The sequence below is a fragment of the Spinacia oleracea genome, chromosome 1 (assembly GCF_020520425.1).
Source record: "Spinacia oleracea cultivar Varoflay chromosome 1, BTI_SOV_V1, whole genome shotgun sequence".
NCBI classification, from domain to species: Eukaryota; Viridiplantae; Streptophyta; class Magnoliopsida; order Caryophyllales; family Amaranthaceae; genus Spinacia; species Spinacia oleracea.
In genome coordinates, this window is record NC_079487.1 from 34,691,292 (window position 1) to 34,713,937 (window position 22,646).

Sequence of the window (22,646 nt, forward strand, 5' to 3'; positions counted from 1 at the left end):
TATTTCTAGCTACAATTAATTTAAGCTACAAACTTTCACATTGGTGAGCTACAATCCTTTGTAGCTCCCTACAATATTTAATTTAAACAATTCGTTTATTTAATCCAAAATAAATTATTTGTAAAATACTATTGAGAGATCAAAGATTGCCGTATACTATAATCATGATATATATATACAATCAACAAATTAAGCTTGCCGTACATTAATTCAAGGTACAATCATGATATATATCAAATATATGTCTAGTTCTATTTTACGTAGGTTTCACTTAATATTAGAAGATTGCCTAAATACTAATGTGTAAAATATGTTAAACTCCAAGACTTAGGTATTAGGATTATAATTCTAGACTGACTCTAAATTCCTAATTCCTTACATTATTCAATATCCAATATAAATATATTTTATCATAATAAGTTATACCAAACGATGATTTCGCTATTAATTAAAAACAAATATAACTCATAACAAAGAATAAGAAATTATATTATTTTTAAATTAAATGAAGATCAGTCTAAGTTATTGCCCTCGAAATGTGTCCATATATGCTCTACTAGGTCTGCCTTAAGTTGATGATGCATTTGTCTATCCCGTATAGTTGCATCTCTTGCAAGATATTCCTCGAAGTTCGTCTCATGACCATGATGAACATCGCCAACAACGCTTGGTGAAAACTCATCGTTGGGAAAGTTTCTTTTATACGTGTGACGCTCGTCTTCAACAATCATGTTGTGTAGTATAATGCACGCATCCATAATATCATGAATATTACGTTTATGCCAACAACGTACAGGCCCACAGACTATAGAAAAACGAGACTGAAGTACTCCAAATGCTCGCTCCACATCTTTCCTTGCACTTTCCTGCTTTTCTTAAATAGGAGCCTCTTCGGGTCTCGGGGATGAGGAAAATTGTTAACAAAGGCGGCCCACTCAGGATATATACCATAAACAAGATAATATCCTGTCTCGTACTCAGTGCTATTAACAGTAAAATGTACCTCCGGAGCTCGACCTTGCAATGTCTCTTGAAACAAGTTTGACCTACTCAACACATTAAGGTCGTTGTTTGATCCAGCAACGCCGAAATATGCGTGCCATATCCATAGATCTATCGAGGCTACTGCCTCAAGCATGATTGTTGGATATCCATAATCACCTCGAGTGAATTGCTCTTTCCATGCAGTTGGACAATTTTTCCATGCCCAATGCATACAATCTAGACTTCCAAACATGCCGGGAAAGCCATGACATTCCTCATGCATCTGAAGCAGTCGTTGGACATCACTAGCATTGGGCTTTCTCATGTACTCCTTCCCAAATACTTCAATATTTCGACAAAATTTAAACAAGCACTGTATAGCTGTGCTTTCACCGATCTTGATGTACTCATCTATTGCATCAGCCGGAGTTCCATAAGCTAGTTTGAAGTTTGGCTAACTAATTCTAGGTATTGGAGTGTAAATGTGTAATTAACCAAAACCTTAAGCCACCTCACTTTATAGATTATGCTAAATAATTATACGTTTTATAGATGAGACTAATTACCTATACGTTTTACAGATTAGGTTAATTATACGTTTTACAGATTCGGCTAATTACCTATACGTTTTATGAATATTGAATATAGACTCATTCTTAAGTTGCATGCATCAATGCATCATCATTCATCATTGATCGAGCATGTCTAATGCGGAATGTTTTACATTTTGGAAACAACTTGTGTCATCATTTTATCATTTTTGTTTTGGCAGCATCATTTTATCAAGTTAATTTCATGATGCTAACGGCTGATATTTGGTAGCCGATATTAATGGAAATAATGTGCGTGTCTATGGAAATGCTGGAATATTCTTGCATGGACCTGATCCACAATAATATTAGTGTGGACCCAAAATCAATAATTTTTTACTAGCATCTTTTTACACTCATAGTGACCTTTATTGTTCATATAGTAACTATAATAAATTAAACACCAATATTTTTAGACATAGTAACCATTTTTTGAAGCATAGTAACCCTATGTTTTTAAAAGCGAATTATGACTTAAAATCACATTATTCAAGCACAACATGTATCAACGACAACTAATTAGATATTTTTTTCCATAATAATCCTAATAAAATGCCAAAACAAATTAGGCACAAATTGTTAACTTTATTTTAAGATATGGTCCACAATAAATTTAGTGTGGACCAAGTCTATTTATGAATTATACGGAAAGGTTATTTTACCCAAGCCAATTAAATTATTATTTTTCTTCACAGGTTTCTTTTATCATTCATCCTATACGTGCTAGAGGCATGGTATTGGTGAGAATGAAAATTATAAAGAAAAAACACAAATTTGAAAATATTGCATTACCATGGACATGAAGATGTTGTTTTCCTTGCCAAATTAGACTTTTATTCATTCTCATTCCAACAGCTGACTATAATAAATGAATCAAAATGATAAACGAAAACTACACTTGTGTCTAACGCTTATACTTCGTATGGTATTACACGTGCATTCGATTCGCCTGAATTTAATTCACTTATTTTATCCGAGCTTATTAAAATTTATTTTACTTATAACTATACTTGGTTAATCCTTATTTTCTTGAACTTGTCTTATCTGAATTCAATTGAACTTATATTTTCTAACATAAGTAAAAGTACAGAACATCATCGGCTGTAACTATACTTACTAGTTACTCACATACACAAATGTCGGAGTGTGTTGTACTTTCCTACATAACCACCATGCTCGGTGTTTCAATATCCATGTCATCGTCAATTAGTCATGGAGTTTGCTTAGCTTAGGCCATGTTTAGTTCATCTTATTTCTCCTAATCTGATCTGATCTGGTCTGATCTGAACTTATTTTTTCTGATCTGATCTGAACTTATTTTTTCTAATCTGATCTGGTTTGATCTGATCAGATCTGATCTGATTTGATTCTTCATAACTAAGTTTAAACAAAAATCTACATTTATCAATATTAAACGACTTACGTATAAAATTAATGTTACACAAATTTATAATATTGTTATTATTTATTTGACTTTGCTCATGATTTATATTAGATAGACCTAGACGTGATCTAGATAGATCGGATATGATCTAGACATATAAGTTATGATCTGGATATGATCTGTACTGATCTGGACATGATTTGTACAGATCAATTCTGATCTGGACGTGATTTGTAGAGATCAGTTCTGATCTGGACATGATCTGTACAATTCAGATCTGATCTTGACATGATTTGTACATACCAGTTCTGATCTGTACATGATCTGTCACTGATCTGGACATGATCTGTCACTAATCTGTACAGATCATTTCTGATCTGGACAGATCAGTTCTTCTCTGGACATAAGCTGTACAGACTAGGTCTGATCTGGACATGATCTGTAAAGATCAGTTCTGATCTGGTCATGATCTATACAGACCAGTTCTGATCTGGTCATGATTTGTACAAATCAATTCTGATATGGACATGATCTTTGTAGATCAATTCTGATCTGAACATATATAATCTGTACAGAGTCGATATCTATACCAGTTATAGTCTGGACATATCGATTTTGATCTGGACATGATCTGTACAAATCGATTTTCATATGAACACATTGGTTCTGAAGGATCGGTTCTGATGTAGACAAAATCTTTGCAGATTTGAACATGATATGGACATGATCTGTACAGATCGGTTATGATCTAGATATTATCTGATCCTATAAGTCCTGGTCTAGATATATAATGGTTCAGATCTATAAAAATCAGTTCTGATATGGACATGACCTGATCATGTCGTTTCTGATCTGGACTTAATGATTTTAATTTGGACATGATGAATTTGAATGTTTTGTTAATGTTTTCTTTATGCCTTAAGTAATAGATTTTAATTGCAACCAGGGACGGACCCAGCACTGGGCATGGTGGGGCACGTTCCCCACCATTATCTGTAAAAAAATGAGTTATATAGAATATGTGTGCCCTACAATAACAATGTAATGGTCTTTGTCTCTAATGGTTATTAGACATTTGCTATCTGCAAGGGTCCTGGGTTAGAATCCAGTCATGCCATATTTGCTACTTTTTATTCCCTCTCTTTTGTTTTCCTTTATGTTCAATTGTTTTCCCCACTTATTCATAAATACTTTTGGGTTTTTTCCCTTTTTTTTATGTTTTTCTATTTAACTTTTCCCAAAATTTTGCAACAAAAAATGATAAATTTGATTGTACACTCAATCTTTGTCATGACGGGCTAGCATATATTGGTCCTAAATTGGACTTGCGACTCCGGTATTGAATTTTATTTTCTGACGTTAAAAATATTTGAACCTACGTGGTATTAACCCACGGAGTACAACTATAAACTAAATTGAGGTAATATTTTACTTCGCTTGAAGTTTTGTAGTTGATGGTGAAAAGGTGCCCTACCAAGTTCAAATTCCTGGGTCCGCCAATGATTGCAACGACAACAACATTCTTTTTTATTAAAGCAATAATAGTAATAAAATATTAAATATAATAACAATGATATAAATAATAAATAATAATAATAATAATCTGGTCTGACCTGATCTAATCTGATCTGATCTGATCTGGTCTGATCTGAACTTATTTTTTCTGATCTGATCTGATTAGATCTGAACTTATTTTTTCTGGTCTGGTCTGGTCTGATCTGATCTGATCTGATCTGGTCAAATCTGAAATAAGTAATAAAATCCTGAATTAAGGTGAACTAAACAGGGCCTTAGGGTACTACATTTGCTATTAGGCTAATACATTAAAAGACATTATCAACTACACATTACCTAAATCCTTGGAAAACCTACCAAATATTCAACTTTGAAGTTTGAAATGGCTCATACATATTATTTGCTATTTGTCGGTATGCGTTTTGTTTACTTGATTTTTACTTATTTTTTAAACTTATATTATCAGAATTTATTTAGTAAAGGATATTGAACAATTGTTATGGTAGGCTTGATCAGTAGAAGAATTAAGCGATATAATATAAATATTTTTAGGGTACGAAAGAATTTTCCACCCGAGGGGCCGAGCGCACCCAAGCCATAAGTAACATCCACCACTGAACTTAACTTCAATTATTAGAACTTGCTAGCACTTTTCTAGTTAAATTGTACTTGTATAACCATTATTTTTCCTAAACTTATCTTATATGAACTTATTTTTTTATAAAATTCCGCTCAAAATTTACTGTTTATGAAATAAGTGAAAATAAGGTCTTGGTCCAGGTACTGACTAACGACTAATATATTTTCACAATATAGCTTTGCTTGATTAACTCGAATCGAAAATGAGTACGCTTGCATAAAACCGCCTTATACTAATTAAACCGCTAATATTAATAAGAAAAAACATAACTATTAACACAAAAATCACAACGGTTAACTCAAAACAACTATTAACACAAAATCATGACGATATTAATATTTTTTTCATCAGAAAAAATAACTAACTAAGCATAACTATTGTACAAAAATAAATACAAAATTAAGCATTACTATTTGACAATAAAAGTGTAGTGTTCTAATTTAAAAGTTCAATTATTTGATCATAAATTTTTATTTTTTAAGGGAAATTTGATTATAATTTTTATTTTTTTTTGTGTAGAGAGAGTCACAAAAGGTAAGGTAACAAATGATTTAAATGTGATTTGTGTAGGAACATATAGATGCATAAAGCGGAATTTCAGGAAACAATTTCCTAACATCTATCACAGGATCTCATGCATAACAATAGTATAGATCAGATTAAGTCGAAAGAATAATCACCTTTGAAGCGTGTTCTCCCGTTCGTATGCAAGCTTCGAAGATCTTAGAGCCCCACTTGTTGCTCCTCTACTCAGTCCACAAGCACGAATTGAATCCCACGTATGCTAGTACGGAAGAGAACGATCATAATCTGTCTCTTGCTTTGTTTGGGATGTACAGCGTTTAGAGAATTAGAATTAGGGTTTTTGTGTTTTCCTTTTGTCAGATATTGAATGAACGTCATTTCTAAATCCCTGACATTATAACTATTATAATGTGAGAGTTTTAGGTTAACACAAAACCAAAGCCCAACATTCTTCCCTTAACAGACCGGTTGCCATCGGGCCTTTTGGGCCCATTCCAATTAATGCTTATATGTGTGACCTTATAGGATTAATATATTTTAGTTGTAGGTCCAATCAATATTGTCCTGCTAATCACATTTATTCTCTAGCAAGCAAATATGATTACTAAAATAATTAACTTATTATCTTCATAATTAATTCCTATTTATATTTAGTAATTGCCGGAAATGTCTAAGGACATAATTCCTTCAATCTCCCACTTGTCCGAAGACAAGAACGCAATGCTAAATTCCTTAAGTCTCTTAATGCCAAAATTTGATAACACACTGTTATTCTCAAATTCTAGTTTCTTGATCGCCGAGTTCGAACTGTTCAAATAAAGATTAACTTTTAATCCCATTCCGCATGGCCATGCAATTTTCAGTTCTCGCTCATCAAGAGGCCCAGACACCATTCCTATCAAATAGGAGGACTTATTCACTCTTGTATGACCATAACTCCCACTCAATTCTTAGCCCACCTGATCACTGCCTTTATAACCTCCTTTTACGGCGCGGCGTTTAACAGCGTCAAAGTTAAACTAATTGTCTCGTGGTTATTAAGACATACTCATGTCTAAGGAATCCACTAAATATAGAAGTTTGATTCTACTTTTAGAATCTAGTTAGGTCAAGTCACAATGCATCAAGTATACATCCATATAATCAATTAGACATCCCTATGTCTCCATAGCCCATGGAACTGCACTATCAATTAATTACATGCTAGTCTTCACATAAATCACTTATGTCCAATTTAGTGATTTAGACTAGGGACTTAATAAGTTGTGATTTCAGTTCACTTTATCGAGTTCCATTATCAAAACGTTTTCGATAATCCTATTTGAAAACACAAGTTATTTGGACATTTTATTTAATACTAAACCAAACAATTAAATAAGAATGAACTTTTATTGATAAACATTCAAAGCATAATAAATGTCTTTACAATTGTAAACAAAAAGTAAACAAACTAAATCCATTCTCCCATATGCCTAAGCCCCATAGACCTAGTATGACTCTCATGCTTAGGTTGAGCAAGCGGTTTAGTCAGAGGATCAGCCACGTTATCCTCAGTATGAACCTTGCTTACTTTCACATCCCCTCTTTCAACGATCTCTCGAATGAGATGGAATCTCCTGAGCACATGTTTGGATTTTTGGTGCGATCTGGGTTCCTTGGACTGGGAAATGGCACCATTGTTGTCACAGTACAACTCAATGCCATTTTCAATGCTAGGAACTACACCAAGTTCACTAATGAACTTTTTGATCCAAACAGCTTCTTTTGCTGCATCACTTGCTGCAATATACTCAGCCTCTGTTGTAGAATCTGCGATGGTACTCTGCTTAGAACTCTTCCAGCTCACAGCCCCTGCATTAAGACAAAATATGAAACCAGATTGTGATCGGAAATCATCGTTGTCACTTTGGAAGCTTGCATCGGTGTATCCAGTGGCAACCAACTCATTATCTCCACCATAGACCAAGAAATCATCCTTAGTCTTTCTTAAGTACTTAAGGATATTCTTTGCTGCCATCCAGTGCGCCTCTCCTGGGTTTGACTGGTATCTGCTGCACATACTCAAAGCATATGCAACATCCGGTCGAGTGCATACCATGGCATACATAATGGACCCTACTGCAGAGGCATAAGGAACATTACTCATGCGCTTGACCTCATCAGGTGTCGAAGGACACTGAGTCTTGCCAAGTGAAATGCCATGTTGCACGGGAATGAAACCTCTTTTGGAGTTTTCCAGCTTGAACCTTGCAAGAACCTTATCAATATAAGTCTCTTGGCTAAGTCCAATCAGCCTTTTGGATCTATCTCTATGGATCCTTATTCCCAAGATGTATTCAGCTTCTCCTAGGTCTTTCATGGAAAAACAACTTTTAAGCCATTCCTTGACTGACTCAAGCATGGTCTTGTCGTTTCCTATGAGAAGTATGTCATCCACATACAAGACTAGGAAAGCAATACTACTCCCACTCAACTTCTTGTATATACAAGATTCCTCTTCATTTCTGAGGAAGCCAAAAGATTTGACTACCTCATCAAATCTGAGGTTCCAACTCCGGGATGCTTGCTTAAGCCCATAAATGGACTTCTTAAGCTTGCAAACTTTTCTTGGACTGTTTGGATCTTCAAAACCTTGTGGTTGTGTCATGTACACATCCTCTTTCAAGAACCCATTCAAGAAGGCGGTTTTAACGTCCATCTGCCAGATCTCATAGTCATGAAAGGCAGCAATCGCAAGAATTATCCTAATGGATTTCAGCATGGCTACTGGTGAGAAGGTTTCATCATAGTCAATACCATGAATTTGTCTAAAACCTTTTGCCACTAGTCTTGCCTTAAAGACATCAATGTTTCCATCTTTGTCCTTTTTCAGTTTGAAAATCCATTTGCAACCTATGGGTTTAACCCCATCAGGCAAAGCAACCAAGTCCCATACTTGATTTTCAAACATCGAATCCATTTCGGATCTCATGGCTTCAAGCCATTTCTCGGAGTCTTGACTCGTCAAAGCATTTGTGTAGCTAGTAGGTTCCTCATGTTCTAAAATCTCTATTTCAGAACTTTCAGTCAAAAGGAAATCAATATATCTCTTTGACGGAATGACAGTCCTACTAGACCTACGTTGGGGAACAACAGGAGAAGTTTCCACCTCATTAGGTTGAGGGACTTCGCATGGATTATCTCCAAGTGGGACGGTAGAAGGCGCATGAATGGAATGCACCGCCTCCTGAGCATTTTCATGATGGGTCGTCTCTGACGAGGTGTGAACCTCATCCATTTGTTGCTCATCTCGAATTTCTTCGAGATATACATTACTCCCACTTGTTTTTCTGGAAATAAACTCCTTTTCCAGAAAGACAACATCGCGAGCAACAAACACTTTGTTTTCGCTTTGGTTGTAGAAGTAGTATCCCTTAGTCTGTTTTGGGTAACCCACAAAAAGACACTTATCGGACTTGGGTGAAAGCTTATCAGAAAGTAAACGTTTTACATAAACTTCACAACCCCATGTCCTTAGAAAAGACAATTTTGGAACTTTTCCAGTCCACATCTCATATGGCGTCTTTTCTACTGCTTTGGACGGAGCTCTGTTGAGTGTGAATGCCGCTGTTTCAAGCGCAAATCCCCAAAATGAGGCAGGAAGGTTAGCAAGACTCATCATGGACCGAACCATATCTAATAGAGTTCGGTTCCTTCTTTCGGAAACCCCATTCAATTGTGGTGTCCCTGGTGGAGTCAATTGCGAAAGTATTCCACAATCTTTCAAATGATCACCAAACTCTTGAGATAAATATTCACCACCACGATCGGATCGCAATGCTTTAATTTTCTTTCCAAGTTGGTTTTGTACTTCATTTTGGAATTCCTTGAACTTTTCAAAGGATTCCGACTTATGTCACATGAGGTAAACATTCCAAATCTGCTCACATCATCAGTAAAAGTAATGAAATACCCGTACCCTCCCCTAGCCAAAGTAATCATAGGTCCGCACACATCAGTATGTATGAGGGCTAAAAGATCATTGGCCCTTTCACTTGAGCCTGTGAAAGGAGATTTTGTCATTTTCCCCATTAAGCAAAACTCACATACTTCAAATGATTCAAAATCAAATGATTTGAGAATTCCATCCTTATGAAGTTTCTCTATGCGCTTTGAGCTTATGTGGCCTAATCGACAATGCCATAGGTAAGTAGGGTTCAAATCATTTGGTTTGTGTTTCTTGTTTTCTATGTGATAGATATGGTTTTGTAAGTCTAGTACATACAAACCATTTGATAATTTAGCAGAGACATAGAACATACCATTCAAATATGCTGAACAACAATTATTCATAATTTGAAATGAAAAACCTTCCGAATCCAAAATCGGAATAGAAATTATGTTCTTGGTAATAACTGGAACGTAATAACAATTATAAAGTTCTAATATTAAACCAGAAGGCAAGCGTAAACTATAATCTCCTACAGCTAAAGCAGCAACTCTTGCTCCATTGCCTACTCGGAGATCCACTTCGCCTTTGCTCAAGCTCCTACTTCTTTTTAGTCCCTGCACATTACCAATAATGTGAGATCCACAAGCGGTATCAAATACCCAAGAAGCAGTTGTAGCTAAATTAGCTTCTATGACATAGATACCTGAAGTTAAAGCACCAGTCTTCTTATCCTCCAGATATTTGGGGCAGTTCCTCTTCCAATGACCAATCTTGTGGCAGTGGTAGCACTCATGTTGAGCAGCTACCTTAGCCTTGGGAGTGGCCTTTGGCTTGGTTGAAGAGTTCTCATTGGCAACTACCTTGCCCTTGTTCTTCTTCATGGGAGCCCCTTTCTTCTTGAACTGCTTACCTTTACTAACCATTAGAACATCCTTATGTTTAGGTTTACTTGGTAAGTTTCTCTCAGCCTGAATTAGTGAACCATGCAACTCTTGCAGGGTAGCCTCCCCTCCTTGCATGTAGAAGTTCAACTTAAAGTTATGAAAATCTTCAGGCAAGGATCTGATGACTATGTCAGTTGCCAGGTCCTTAGGATAAGGGAAACCCAATTTCTCCATGGTCTGAAAATGTCCAATCAAATCGAACACATGCGGACCAACGGGCTTCCCCTCTTCCAACTTGGAATCCAGAAGTTTGCAGTTTGCTTCAAATCTCTCCAATCTAGCATTTTTCTGAAACAAAGTTTTCAGTTGCTGGATTATGCTGTAGGCATCCAGACCATCAAAACGTTTTTGATACTCTGGTTCCATGCAAGCAAGCATCAAGCATGTTACTTGCAAGGAGTTATCCTCTAGAGTTTGTCTAGCTCGCTTTTGAGCTGCAGTAGCATTTTCTGGCAAGGGTTCAGGTAGAGGATTGTCAAGAACACTTTCTTTTCCTTCCGCTCTGAGAACAATTCTCACAGCCATTTGCCATTGTAGGAAGTTGGTAGCATTCAGTTTGTCTTTTTCAATTAGAGGGCGCAAGTTAAAAGTAGAGTTGTTTGCACCAGACATGATAACTACAATAAAAAGTAAAGCAAGATTCAATATAATGTTTATCAAAAGTAGCAATTAAACAAATTCAATTCACTACTACCCTTTATTCAAAATTAGAAGTCCCCATTGAATAAAGAATTAACCAAGATCCCCTCCCACTACAATCAAACGGACTTTGGCCCTGCTACTTTAATTTATAGTATTCGAGGTAAGTAAACATTTTACTAATTATAACTGATTATAACTCTTGGTAGACAGGTTAACAACTCTTTGTATTTTCCTATCTCTTAGCTTCAAAACCCAAAACTTTGTCTTTTGATAGTTTTGTTGAGTTAAACCAAACATTAACATGTAAGTTTCAAAAACCTACCCTACTATCCCCGGAATTATAAGCAACACCCTGCTTTGGCAGAACCTATTACTCATGATCTAAGGCTTTATAGGTGTTGTATGGAAAAGCACTTAAACTCAATATTATTTTGGGACCTAAGTTTACTATGTTGGTTAATTAAAAGTGAACACATTGCTTTAAATAACCACATACATAAACTCAATAAGCATTTTAAGGCAATATAAAATGCATAAAAATTAAATGTGATCCTAGTATGGCCCCTAAAAAATAAGCTCAAATCTTCTTGGGTTTCTGTTCATCTTTCTTGGATCTCCATCCTTGAATTTCTGATTGAACCTTCTTACTCCATCGAGCTTATAATACGAACTTTATAATCTAATTTAAACTTTTAAATTAAATTACAAAAATACAGAACGATGCGCAGATCGTATTTCAAAGTTTACAAGAATACAAAACGATACGCAGATCGTATTTTCTATCCTATTTTGGGCCATACTAGTCACTCGCCTGTAACAAAATATCATATATATTCCATACACGCATATAATATCAAACAATATTAAACACAAATTATTTACTTATTAACTATTAATAAGCAAATTACATTTCCAAAATAATTATAAAAACTTAAACAATTTAAGTTTAACATTATTTAAGAAACCTTATTATTTTAAGTCAATTACTATTTAAATATGGCTAGAATAATCTTATTAATCAAGAATTTGCATTTATTGGAAACTTATGAATTTATGCTCTTAGAAAATCTAATTTTGAATAAATAATAAAATATTTTAAAACTTACCAAAATTGATTTGGAAATTTATTTAAAGATTGATTTTGGAACTCTTCCAAACTAATGTAGGAGTATATACGGAGCTTATTTAGGAGCATTAAATGTTCCTTTTCCTTTTCCTTTTTTTTTTTTTTTTTAATTAGAAAGAATTAGAACGAAAGCACTATTGGAGTATAATTAAACCAACACAGCTTTCCCTTCTTCCGCTTTTGCCTTTGCAGTAGGATTAAAAACAACACAGCTTCCTTGAAGCTTTACCAATCATCGCCACCCAACGGTCACCAGGGCCTCCGACCAGCTACCACAGCCTTTTCCAGTCGCGTTGGTCGAACCAGCCACCAGGCGAAGCCAGAAGCACGGCCAAAGCAGCCGCAGCCAGAACTACCGCAGCAACCAATTGCACAGTGTTCTGCCGCTGCTTCTTCCGCCGCGTCTTCCGGCATCTCAGGCGCCGCGACTGAGTCCTTAAGTCACCCTCCACCGTGGCTCCACCGTTTAAGGCCCCGGGCCCGGATGGCTTTCAACCCTCCGTCGCAGGTGGTGGCCACCCAGCCATGGAGGTTGTTATTTTAATTTGGGTAACAATTACCTAAATTAAATTAATCTTTATTCAACTTTTGTTAAAGATTAACAATTTAATTAGAGTTTAATTATCCGAAAATAATGGCAAAAATTTGAATAAATTAACAATCCTTAAACTGAATTTTAGGGTTGTTAGAAGTTAGATTTCAATTTAAACTCTTTATTAAAATTAAATCTAACAAGAATTCAAAATTTAAGGCATAATTATCTCATTTTATTCAAATAATTCAAGAAAATAACAATTATAATCCTAAAAATTCGAATTAAATTACCAGGCAGATCTATTGAATTTTCTTAACAAATAAAATCAAAAATTTTAATTGTTATCCTTAAATTTTATGATTAATCGAATTAAACATAAAAATTAACCAAATTCAATAATTAATATACAAAAATTCCGAAAATTAGTTAAAAAATTACCAAAAAATTTCGGCTATTGTATAAAAATTAGGGGATAATCAGTAGATTTATTTAACAAATTAAAAATCAAATCTTTAATTGTTAACAAATTATTTCCATGATTAATCTTATTAACCATTAAATAATTTAAAATCTGACGAATTTAATTTTAAAAAATCCGAAATTTTTTATGAGATATTAACAGTTAATTTCGACCCTGTGATAAAAATTTCGGAATTTTATAAATTTATTTTGAGCAAAAATTAATTAAATCACGATTTAATGATTCCAATCAATTAATATCATATATTAATTTTGCAAATTCAAGCCATAAATAAATCTTCCCTTAATTGAATCAAAATAATAATGTTGCATACAATCATGATCATAAAATATTATGCAAGAGGCTAAAACTGATACCACTGTAGAAACATATAGATGCATAAAGCGGAATTTCAGGAAACAATTTCCTAACATCTATCACAGGATCTCATGCATAACAATAGTATAGATCAGATTAAGTCGAAAGAATAATCACCTTTGAAGCGTGTTCTCCCGTTCGTATGCAAGCTTCGAAGATCTTAGAGCCCCACTTGTTGCTCCTCTACTCAGTCCACAAGCACGAATTGAATCCCACGTATGCTAGTACGGAAGAGAACGATCACAATCTGTCTCTTGCTTTGTTTGGGATGTACGGCGTTTAGAGAATTAGAATTAGGGTTTTTGTGTTTTCCTTTTGTCAGATATTGAATGAACGTCATTTCTAAATCCCTGACATTATAACTATTATAATGTGAGAGTTTTAGGTTAACACAAAACCAAAGCCCAACATTCTTCCCTTAACAGACCGGTTGCCATCGGGCCTTTTGGGCCCATTCCAATTAATGCTTATATGTGTGACCTTATAGGATTAATATATTTTAGTTGTAGGTCCAATCAATATTGTCCTGCTAATCACATTTATTCTCTAGCAAGCAAATATGATTACTAAAATAATTAACTTATTATCTTCATAATTAATTCCTATTTATATTTAGTAATTGCCGGAAATGTCTAAGGACATAATTCCTTCAATTTGATCCCAAATTTTGAGTACCACCCCTTCGAAATTTTACAACTAAGCAAGTTGGCATTCACTAATTAAAAAATTGTAACTAACTTTACTATTATTCTCATAATAACTAAAGATTTGTATAAAAGTCAGACTTTTAAGAATGAGTTACGAGTACTGTCACTATTATAACATTAATCCTGTAATGCCCAGTCCCATTAATTGATCATAACGATATTGTGGAAATTCTGCACGGACCCATATTACAATCATATTCGAAAAATGAAAAATCAAGAAAAAGTAAGGATTTATCGAAATTATGGTAATTAAATGAAGATTTCGCCAGAAAATATCGGTTGGATCGACGGGTTGCTGATCCCATATTCCAATCAGATCAGAAAACTGAGAAATCAAGAAAAAGTAAGGATTTTTCGAAATTATGATAATTAAATGAAGATTTCGCCGGAGAATGTCGGTCGGATCGACGGGTTGCTAATTAGAAGAGTACAAGAAAGCAAGTAACGCCAGGCTTCATCAAGATCACCAATTATCATTTGCTTTTTTGTACTTTCTTTGTATTTTAAAAAGAGATATAGTTTTCTTAAACGGTTGTACTTTAAAAAGAGATAACAATTCCCTTTTTTGATATATTTTGGTCTACACTTCCAATTATATTAATATTTTTCTCTTTCTTGTAATCCCCACCCACACTTAACCACATCATCTTTTAACTATAATAAATAATTCACCAAATACCCACTATTATCTTATTTTAATAAATTCAACTCACTATCCTAAAACTATGTGCAAGTCAAAGTGTATACCCCTCCGTCCCAGATTAGTTTTTACACTTCTAAATTAGAAATGACCCCACAATTATTATATTGTCTCTCTCTTCCCACTAACTTTTTTTTTTGTCCTCACACCCTATCTCATTCAATTAAAAAATACCCCACTAACTTCTATCACATCTACTTTTTCAATAAAATAACAATTGATAACCAAACAACCACATCTAAAACTTTGTACAAAGGTAAGTGTAGCAACTAATTTAAGATGAATGGAGTATCTTTTTAAAATACAGAGGGAGTATTTCTTATGTGGCATTGTAAAAAGTCGGTCAAAGTTATCCAATTCAAAGCAACAAGTCAAAACCAAAATGTTGATTACCGAATAATCCCATGAACCACAAACCTATACGAATAAACTTTGTTCTACAAAAAATTATACTTCCTTCGTTTCCGAAAAATGATAGAGTCGATATTCGATCTCATGTCTTATATACCACAACTACCATCTTCCAAGTTTTTACCATTTTATCAACTAAGGTACTGTAAGTCTGTTATTGTCATCCATACACCTTTTGTATATTAAATCTAGTGAATATTAATACATGATCTACTTGTCCTTTGTCTTGCATACCAAATGTACACTCATAGGTTGCACACTTGCACCTCATAGCCAACCTTTTAGAATCTATAAATATCACAAGATTCAAAGTGAAGAAAAAGTAGGAATCAAATCAAATCAAATTCTCTATCTTCCTCTCTTTTGTCCTCCTAAAAATGGCAACTTTTAAAACAATAAAAAAACACAATAAACACCTAAATAATCCTTTCCCTACAACCCCAAAATCTCTCCCTATCATCCAAGGAGCCCTCTCTATCAATCCACATTCCCTCCCTTCTCACCATGTTTACTCCATTGGAACCGATTTCCGAGCTTCTTGGAGCTCCAGAAATGGCGGGAGTTTCTCAATTTGTCACATTTCTCACCCCAAAAGATCAATTTGGTCTACAATACCTGGAAAAGCTTTCATCTCTGCTGCAATTGTTGAAACAGAGGTGGAAGAAAGCAGGGGATCATTCGCGATAAGCGATTGCAAAGTCAATTTAGTATGTAAACACCAGACTATAGAAGAGATTAAAGTAATCAATCTTGATTCTAATGGGAACTTTTTTGAGGGTAATGATCATGATTTCCCATCTTGGTTTCCTGGAATAGATCTTAAATCCCCTGTTTTAGTAATATCAGGAAGGGTTTTCAGCATGAACAAGAAGAAAAACCAAATTAAAAAATCTGCTAAATATTGGGTTCTTTTTTATCAGAAGAACAATCATCAAACTGGGTTCCAAGTCAAGGTTGATAAGCCAAAACATGAGTTTAACCATCTAAAATCAAAGGGTGTTGATAAGAAATCGAGTGGAATTCGAAGGCGAAGATTCGGGTTAAGTTGGTTACCATCAAGGCCTAGAGGTTTTGTAGGTGCTGCTGTGGTATCAGATGATGAAAGAGAAGAGAAATGGTTGGCAAAATCTGCAGAGTTTAACAGGATATGCATAACTTATTCAAGTGATGAAAATGAGAGATTTTATGGTTTTGGAGAACAGTTTTCACATATGGATTTTAAGGGCAAAAGGGTTCCTATTTTTGTTCAAGAACAAGGGATTGGGAGAGGAGATCAACCCATTTCTTTTGCTATCAATTTGGTTAGTTATAGGTAAATGACTAGTTGACTACCCTTTCTTTCGATATTCCCTCCGTTCTTTAATGTTTTATCTTGCTTATTAATCCATTTCTTAGCTAATTAGTATTATCACATCATAATTCAGTATATATTTTAACAAGTTTGCTGTCGAAGTCATCAAATGTGGCCTACTACATTATACATTATTTAGGGGTGAAGTCTCTAACAAGGACCATGATATTTTCAGAATTTCAATCTGAATTATTATTAGTGCAAAATTTTATTGAATTGGAATTATGAGTGATTGTGATTGCTTACATTTTGTTATTCCTTCCATCTCAGCCTTATCCTAAACAAGGAAAGGGCGCTTCCACCCCAGGCACCTTCATTTGTATTGATTCATGAAAATCTTCCCTCATTATAATGTAGATTGTATCGAATCTAACCTACCTTGATTTTCTTAGTTCCAGTCACAATCACCTCCTGTGTTATTTAAACTCTTCATTTCACCTCCAAGTACGCGTGTTTGACTTTGACATGCTGTGGAAACTTTTGTGTTTGTATAACCAGCCAGGTCCACACTTGAACACATACCTGCACCTAGTGATGGCCGAGTTGGGTGAGTCATGGGTAGGTTTGGTGGGTCGAGAATAGTAGACACACGATCGACACAGTGAAATCGGGGGTCGGCCGGGTCGTGGGTTGTGTCGGAGAAAATGGACGCAGTACGTGATGAGTTGTTGTGGGTTGTGCGGGTAGAGTTGGTCTGATGGGTTTGGACAAGTTGTGGGGCGTGAATGCGTGATGTGGCTTTGATGGATCTGATGGGTTTTCTCAGGTTTTGGGGGCTGATGTGCGTCTAATGGGTTTGGATGAATACTTATGCATTTAAAAAAAAATACAAAATTCATATGAACTTAAATTAATTAATTTTTATGTTATTGACATAATCACATAAATATAGTTAATGTATATTTATATAATAATATTAAAATTTATTAGCATTTTTAACACAAAATAGTTTAAATTAGGATGGCGAGTCGGATGGGTCACAGGGTCAGGTGGGCTAGGTTCGTGTGTCAGGTGGGCTGGGTTCATGTGTTGGGTGGGTCGAGTGTGCTATGGTGGTTGTATCGGGTCCGGTGGGGTGGGTTGAAACGGGTTGTGCGACACATTAAAAAAAATACTTATCTGGGTTGGGCGGGTTGTTAAGTACTGACTGTAGGAATATTTTTAAACTAGTGCAGACTACAGAGTAATTAATATTGATTTGTTTTATCAGGGCAGCTGGTGATTGGAGTACAACCTATGCTCCCTCTCCCTTTTATATGACATCAAAGATGAGGTCTCTTTACTTAGAAGGATATGATTACACGATATTCGACTTAACAATGCAAGACAGAGTTCAGATTCAGGTATATCATGCTAATCAGTAATTCAGTATATCATAATTAACTAAGCACAATCTTTTCAAAATATCAACATATTGAATCACTTTCACTTGCTTTTAAGGTTTAGCATTTTGGGTATATACAATGATACCGTTGTAACGCGTATATTACACTGGCTATATAGGTGCATGGAAATTCTGTTGCAGGAGCAATATTGTATGGAAACTCACCTACTGAACTCATTGAGACATTCACAGAATCTATAGGAAGACCTTCTCAACTTCCTCATTGGATTATATCAGGGGCCGTCGTCGGAATGCAGGGAGGCACCGAGACTGTACGCAATACTTGGGACATTCTTAAAACTTATGATGTTCCCATTTCGTCATTCTGGCTCCAGGTAATTTCTAATGCACATGCATATAGAATATGAGCCAGATTTTGTTTGGTAGCTACCCCGCCCTCTCCATCATCAGCACTAGAAAAACAAAAATGAATAGGAGAAACTTGTGTCATGACAAAAGGGTGAAACTAACTTTGTTTGAAATCTAAAAAAAAATTCAGTTAATAGAGTTTTTATTCAGAACTGAAAACTCAAAACAACATTCAATGGATTGATCGATATTGTCAATGTTGCCTATGTATGTTCCTTGATGCACAATAATGACAAGAAATAAAATTTTGCAAGCACAGGATTGGGTTGGACAAAGAGAAACAATAGTAGGATCACAACTATGGTGGAATTGGGAAGTGGATACAACACGGTATAAAGGATGGCAGAAACTTGTTAAAGATCTCAACAACCAGCATATCAAAGTCATGAGTTATTGCAATCCTTGTCTAGCACCGGTAAGTAGTTTCTACATCAAGCAAAAATGACCTCATTTTTGCCCCATGATCTCTAGTTCTTTCACTTGCTAATTCGATATGCATGATTATTGATTAGTTTAATTAAGACCTGATCAACTATAGCCTAGCCCGACAAAACTACAGGTCTGGGTAGCCTAAAATAAGCATTTTCAGACCAAAACCCAAACCCGGCCCGAAAACCCCGTTTTGGCCCGCACCAAATTTATGGGGTTGGACAGGTTTTTTTGTGTTAAAGCCCGGTCCGAGTTTTGATCACCTCTAATTTAATGATGTGGTTGGCAGAGTGATGAGAAGCCAAACAGAAGGAGAAACATGTTTGAGGAAGCAAAGAAGTTGGACATACTAGTGAAAGACAAGAATGGAGAGCCATACATGGTTCCTAATACAGCCTTTGATGTGGGGATGTTGGATTTAACACACCCAGAAACGGCACCATGGTTTAAAAACATCCTACAAGATATGGTAGATGATGGAGTCAGGGGTTGGATGGCTGATTTTGGTGAAGGACTCCCTGTTGATGCTACCCTCTATTCAGGTATTTTACCATTTTTATTTCAAAGTAATAAATAAAAGGAAGGGCATAATAAGGAAAATTTGCCAAATACAACCCAATAAAGTTGTCTCTTTCCCAATTACAACCTCAAATTTTCAAATTTGTACATTACAACCTTAAACTTTATACTTCACTTTAGATTACAACCCTGAGTCATTTTCCGATAAAAACCATCGGAATATAATGTCATTTTTATAATAATCCAAAAAGAAAAAGTTCCAAAAGTCCAAAATTAAATAATTTCAAAAAACAAAAAAAAACAAATTAATCATTTCTTTACAGGAAATTATGTAATTGTATTTTTATAATATTAATGACATCATATTCCGTTTGATTTCGCCGGAAAATGACCTATGGGTTGTAATTTAAAGTGGACCTGTAAGTTTAAGGTATTTACAAATTTGAAAGTTGAAGGTTGTAATTGGCAAAGAGTCAACTTTTTTGGTTGTATTTGGCAAACTTTCCGCATAATAACTATGGGAGCCTTTCCTCATTTTACTGCATCAGCAGAAATTCAAAGATACTGCTTTCAGAAACACGAATATCAGCTAATCTTAATGCTTTGATTGGTCAGGTGAAGACCCTTTAGCTGCCCATAACAGATACCCAGAGTTATGGGCTCAGATAAACCGTGAGTTTGTTGACGAATGGAAATCGAGTTGTTCAGGCAAACAAAAGGAAGATTCTGAAGAAGCATTGGTGTTCTTCATGAGGGCGGGTTTCAGAGATAGTCCGAAATGGGCAATGCTATTCTGGGAGGGAGATCAAATGGTTAGTTGGCAAGCTAATGATGGGATTAAGAGTGCTGTTGTTGGTCTACTTAGCAGTGGAATTTCTGGTTATGCTCTTAATCACAGTGATATTGGAGGGTATTGTGCTATGAACTTACCTCTAATCAAGTATCACAGAAGTGAGGAGCTGCTTTTCAGATGGATGGAATTCAGTGCTTTCACCACTGTATTCCGGACACATGAAGTACGTCTGTTCTTCAATCTTAACCTTTACTTTTAAATTTTATATGGTCAAGGACCTTCTAAGTTTCTAAGTATCGGTGTAAAATGATTTCCATGGAAAATGATTTGCAATAGAAAACACAATTCCAAAATTAGTTTTCCATTGTTTGGTTCCATGTAAGAAAAATGATGAAACGAAAGGAAAATGAAAGGGAAAGTAAGCACTAAGCAGGTAGTGAGATGAGTGTACAAGAGAGATAAGGCAAAGGAAGGAAAACAGTTTTCCCTTCATTTTGAAGGGAAAAATGGTTTACCATCATTGGGAGAGCAATTTTACTCCTAGGGAAAATGGTTTTATACTCCTTTGCAAACCAAACAATGTAAAATTATAAATAGAGGAAAACTGTTTTCCAGGAAAATATTTTACACACTACAAAACGGAGCCTTAGTTCAACGTCCTAATATATTCATTTGTTATGTCTGTTCTTCCAATCTTAACCTTTACTTGAAATTTTATATGGCCAATCAAGGACCTTCAAAGTTACAAGTCCTAAATTACTGTCAAATGAACATATATGCTACATTTTTATTACCAACATATTTTCAGTTAGTTCAACATCCTAATATATTCATTTTCCTACAGGGGAATAAACCATCCTGCAACTCCCAATTCTACTCCAATCACAAAACATTATCACATTTCGCCCGCCTTGCAAAGGTGTATAAGGCCTGGAAGTTCTACAGAATCCAGCTTGTTAAGGTAGCTAGTTAATCAACTAATTTATTCACCAAGTAATTAATCATATCATGTCATGTCATATCATATCATATCAAATATGATTATATGAATCTCTAAACTGTAATATGTTGAAAAAACAACAGGAAGCTTCTGAGAAGGGCCTTCCAGTGTGCCGTCACTTATTTCTTCACTACCCGGAAGATGAATATGTGCAGACACTAACATACCAACAATTCTTAGTTGGAACAGAGATTCTTGTGGCTCCAGTACTTGACAAAGGTAAAAGGGAAGCAAAGGTTTATTTTCCTCTAGAAGAGAAAGAAAGTTGTTGTTGGTTACATATTTGGACAGGAAAACTGTACACAAACTTAGGTACTGAGGCTAAGGTGGATGCTCCTTTAGGTTATCCAGCAGTATTTGTTAAGTCTGGATCCTTAATTGCTCATACTTTTCTCCAAAACTTGAGGGATTTAGACATTCTATGATGATAATTTATATGTTTGAAATGTCTTTTTTTTTGTGTCTTATTCAATGTATATGAAATTATGAACCTCATAACAAAAAAGTTCAAAGCGTTTTCTAAAATGGCTAAGAGGGTGTTTTCTATTCAACTACATTTGACTTAACTTAAAGTTGAACTTAATTCAACTTATGTTATATATCTGAAGTTATTGTAGTTGTAAATTGAACTTATATCGTATTATAACTTATTTGAACTTATTGAAACTAATATACGGGGTAAGTTCAAATAAGTTGAATGGAATGGCAACTACTCGGCCTGGTCATCCCAAAACGATAATCGGACCAGGCTGAGTAATAGTTAGCAACCCGAACCCGGCCTGAAATGAACTTGATTAGCTTTAATTTATTAGGATGAGCATTACACATAACAACTGTATTTTCAACCAGGCATAGACGTAGTACAAGAAATGGGTTAACAAACAGCATATCGAGTAAGAATAACAACAACAAAAACCCCAAAACAGATTTTAAAGGCCTTTCAAGTTTCAAGCTAGAAATAAATTGATATTGATAAGTAAATAAAAATAAAAGCATAATAATTCCAGATTGAGAAAAAGATGAAAAGATTACATTTTAAAGATCGATAGCCGAAGAGGAGATGATTAGCCTGCTTGAGGAACTCTGCAATGATGATTCTTGATTTTCAAGGGGTATAATCTAATTTTGTATGGTTTTTTTCAGCTTCATTAAATCAAACGACACTAATAATGCTTTATTAACCAAAAAAGATTCCCATGCTTTTGGGATATTCGCATTTTCTCAATACTTCCTATGATTTAAGATCTCATGTCAATTAAGCAAAACAGATACGTGGTAATGAACTAATGAATTTGTTAGTTCCTAAGTAAGTCCATGTATCACGTGTTG

The 22,646-nt window shown here is 35.0% G+C and overlaps 1 protein-coding gene and 1 long non-coding RNA gene across 2 annotated transcripts; one reads left to right on the forward strand and one right to left on the reverse strand.

Annotated features, from left to right (window-relative positions):
* Positions 1-15,789: 15,789 nt before the first annotated feature.
* Positions 15,790-21,868, forward strand: LOC110800219 (uncharacterized). Its single transcript, XM_022005522.2, has 8 exons — positions 15,790-16,784; positions 18,034-18,166; positions 18,327-18,542; positions 18,836-18,991; positions 19,295-19,547; positions 20,140-20,540; positions 21,162-21,278; positions 21,401-21,868. Exons 1-8 carry the CDS (start codon positions 15,850-15,852, stop codon positions 21,740-21,742), a joined length of 2,553 nt encoding a protein of 850 aa, XP_021861214.1. The 5' UTR covers positions 15,790-15,849; the 3' UTR covers positions 21,743-21,868.
* LOC130466339 (uncharacterized) lies at positions 18,219-22,572 on the reverse strand. The gene is made up of 2 exons (XR_008926506.1): positions 22,350-22,572; positions 18,219-18,620 (listed from the first exon to the last, which is right to left on the reverse strand). It is a non-coding gene; the product is annotated as an uncharacterized lncRNA (long non-coding RNA).
* Between the last annotated feature and the right edge of the window lie 74 nt (positions 22,573-22,646).

Coding starts and splice junctions, on each gene's coding strand:
- LOC110800219 (XM_022005522.2), top strand. CDS start 15,850: ATGGCAACTTTTAAAACAATAAAAAAACACAATAAACACCTAAATAAT. Junction 18,167..18,326: donor AAGACAGAGTTCAGATTCAG/GTATATCATGCT, acceptor CTGGCTATATAG/GTGCATGGAAATTCTGTTGC. Junction 18,543..18,835: donor TTTCGTCATTCTGGCTCCAG/GTAATTTCTAAT, acceptor TTGCAAGCACAG/GATTGGGTTGGACAAAGAGA.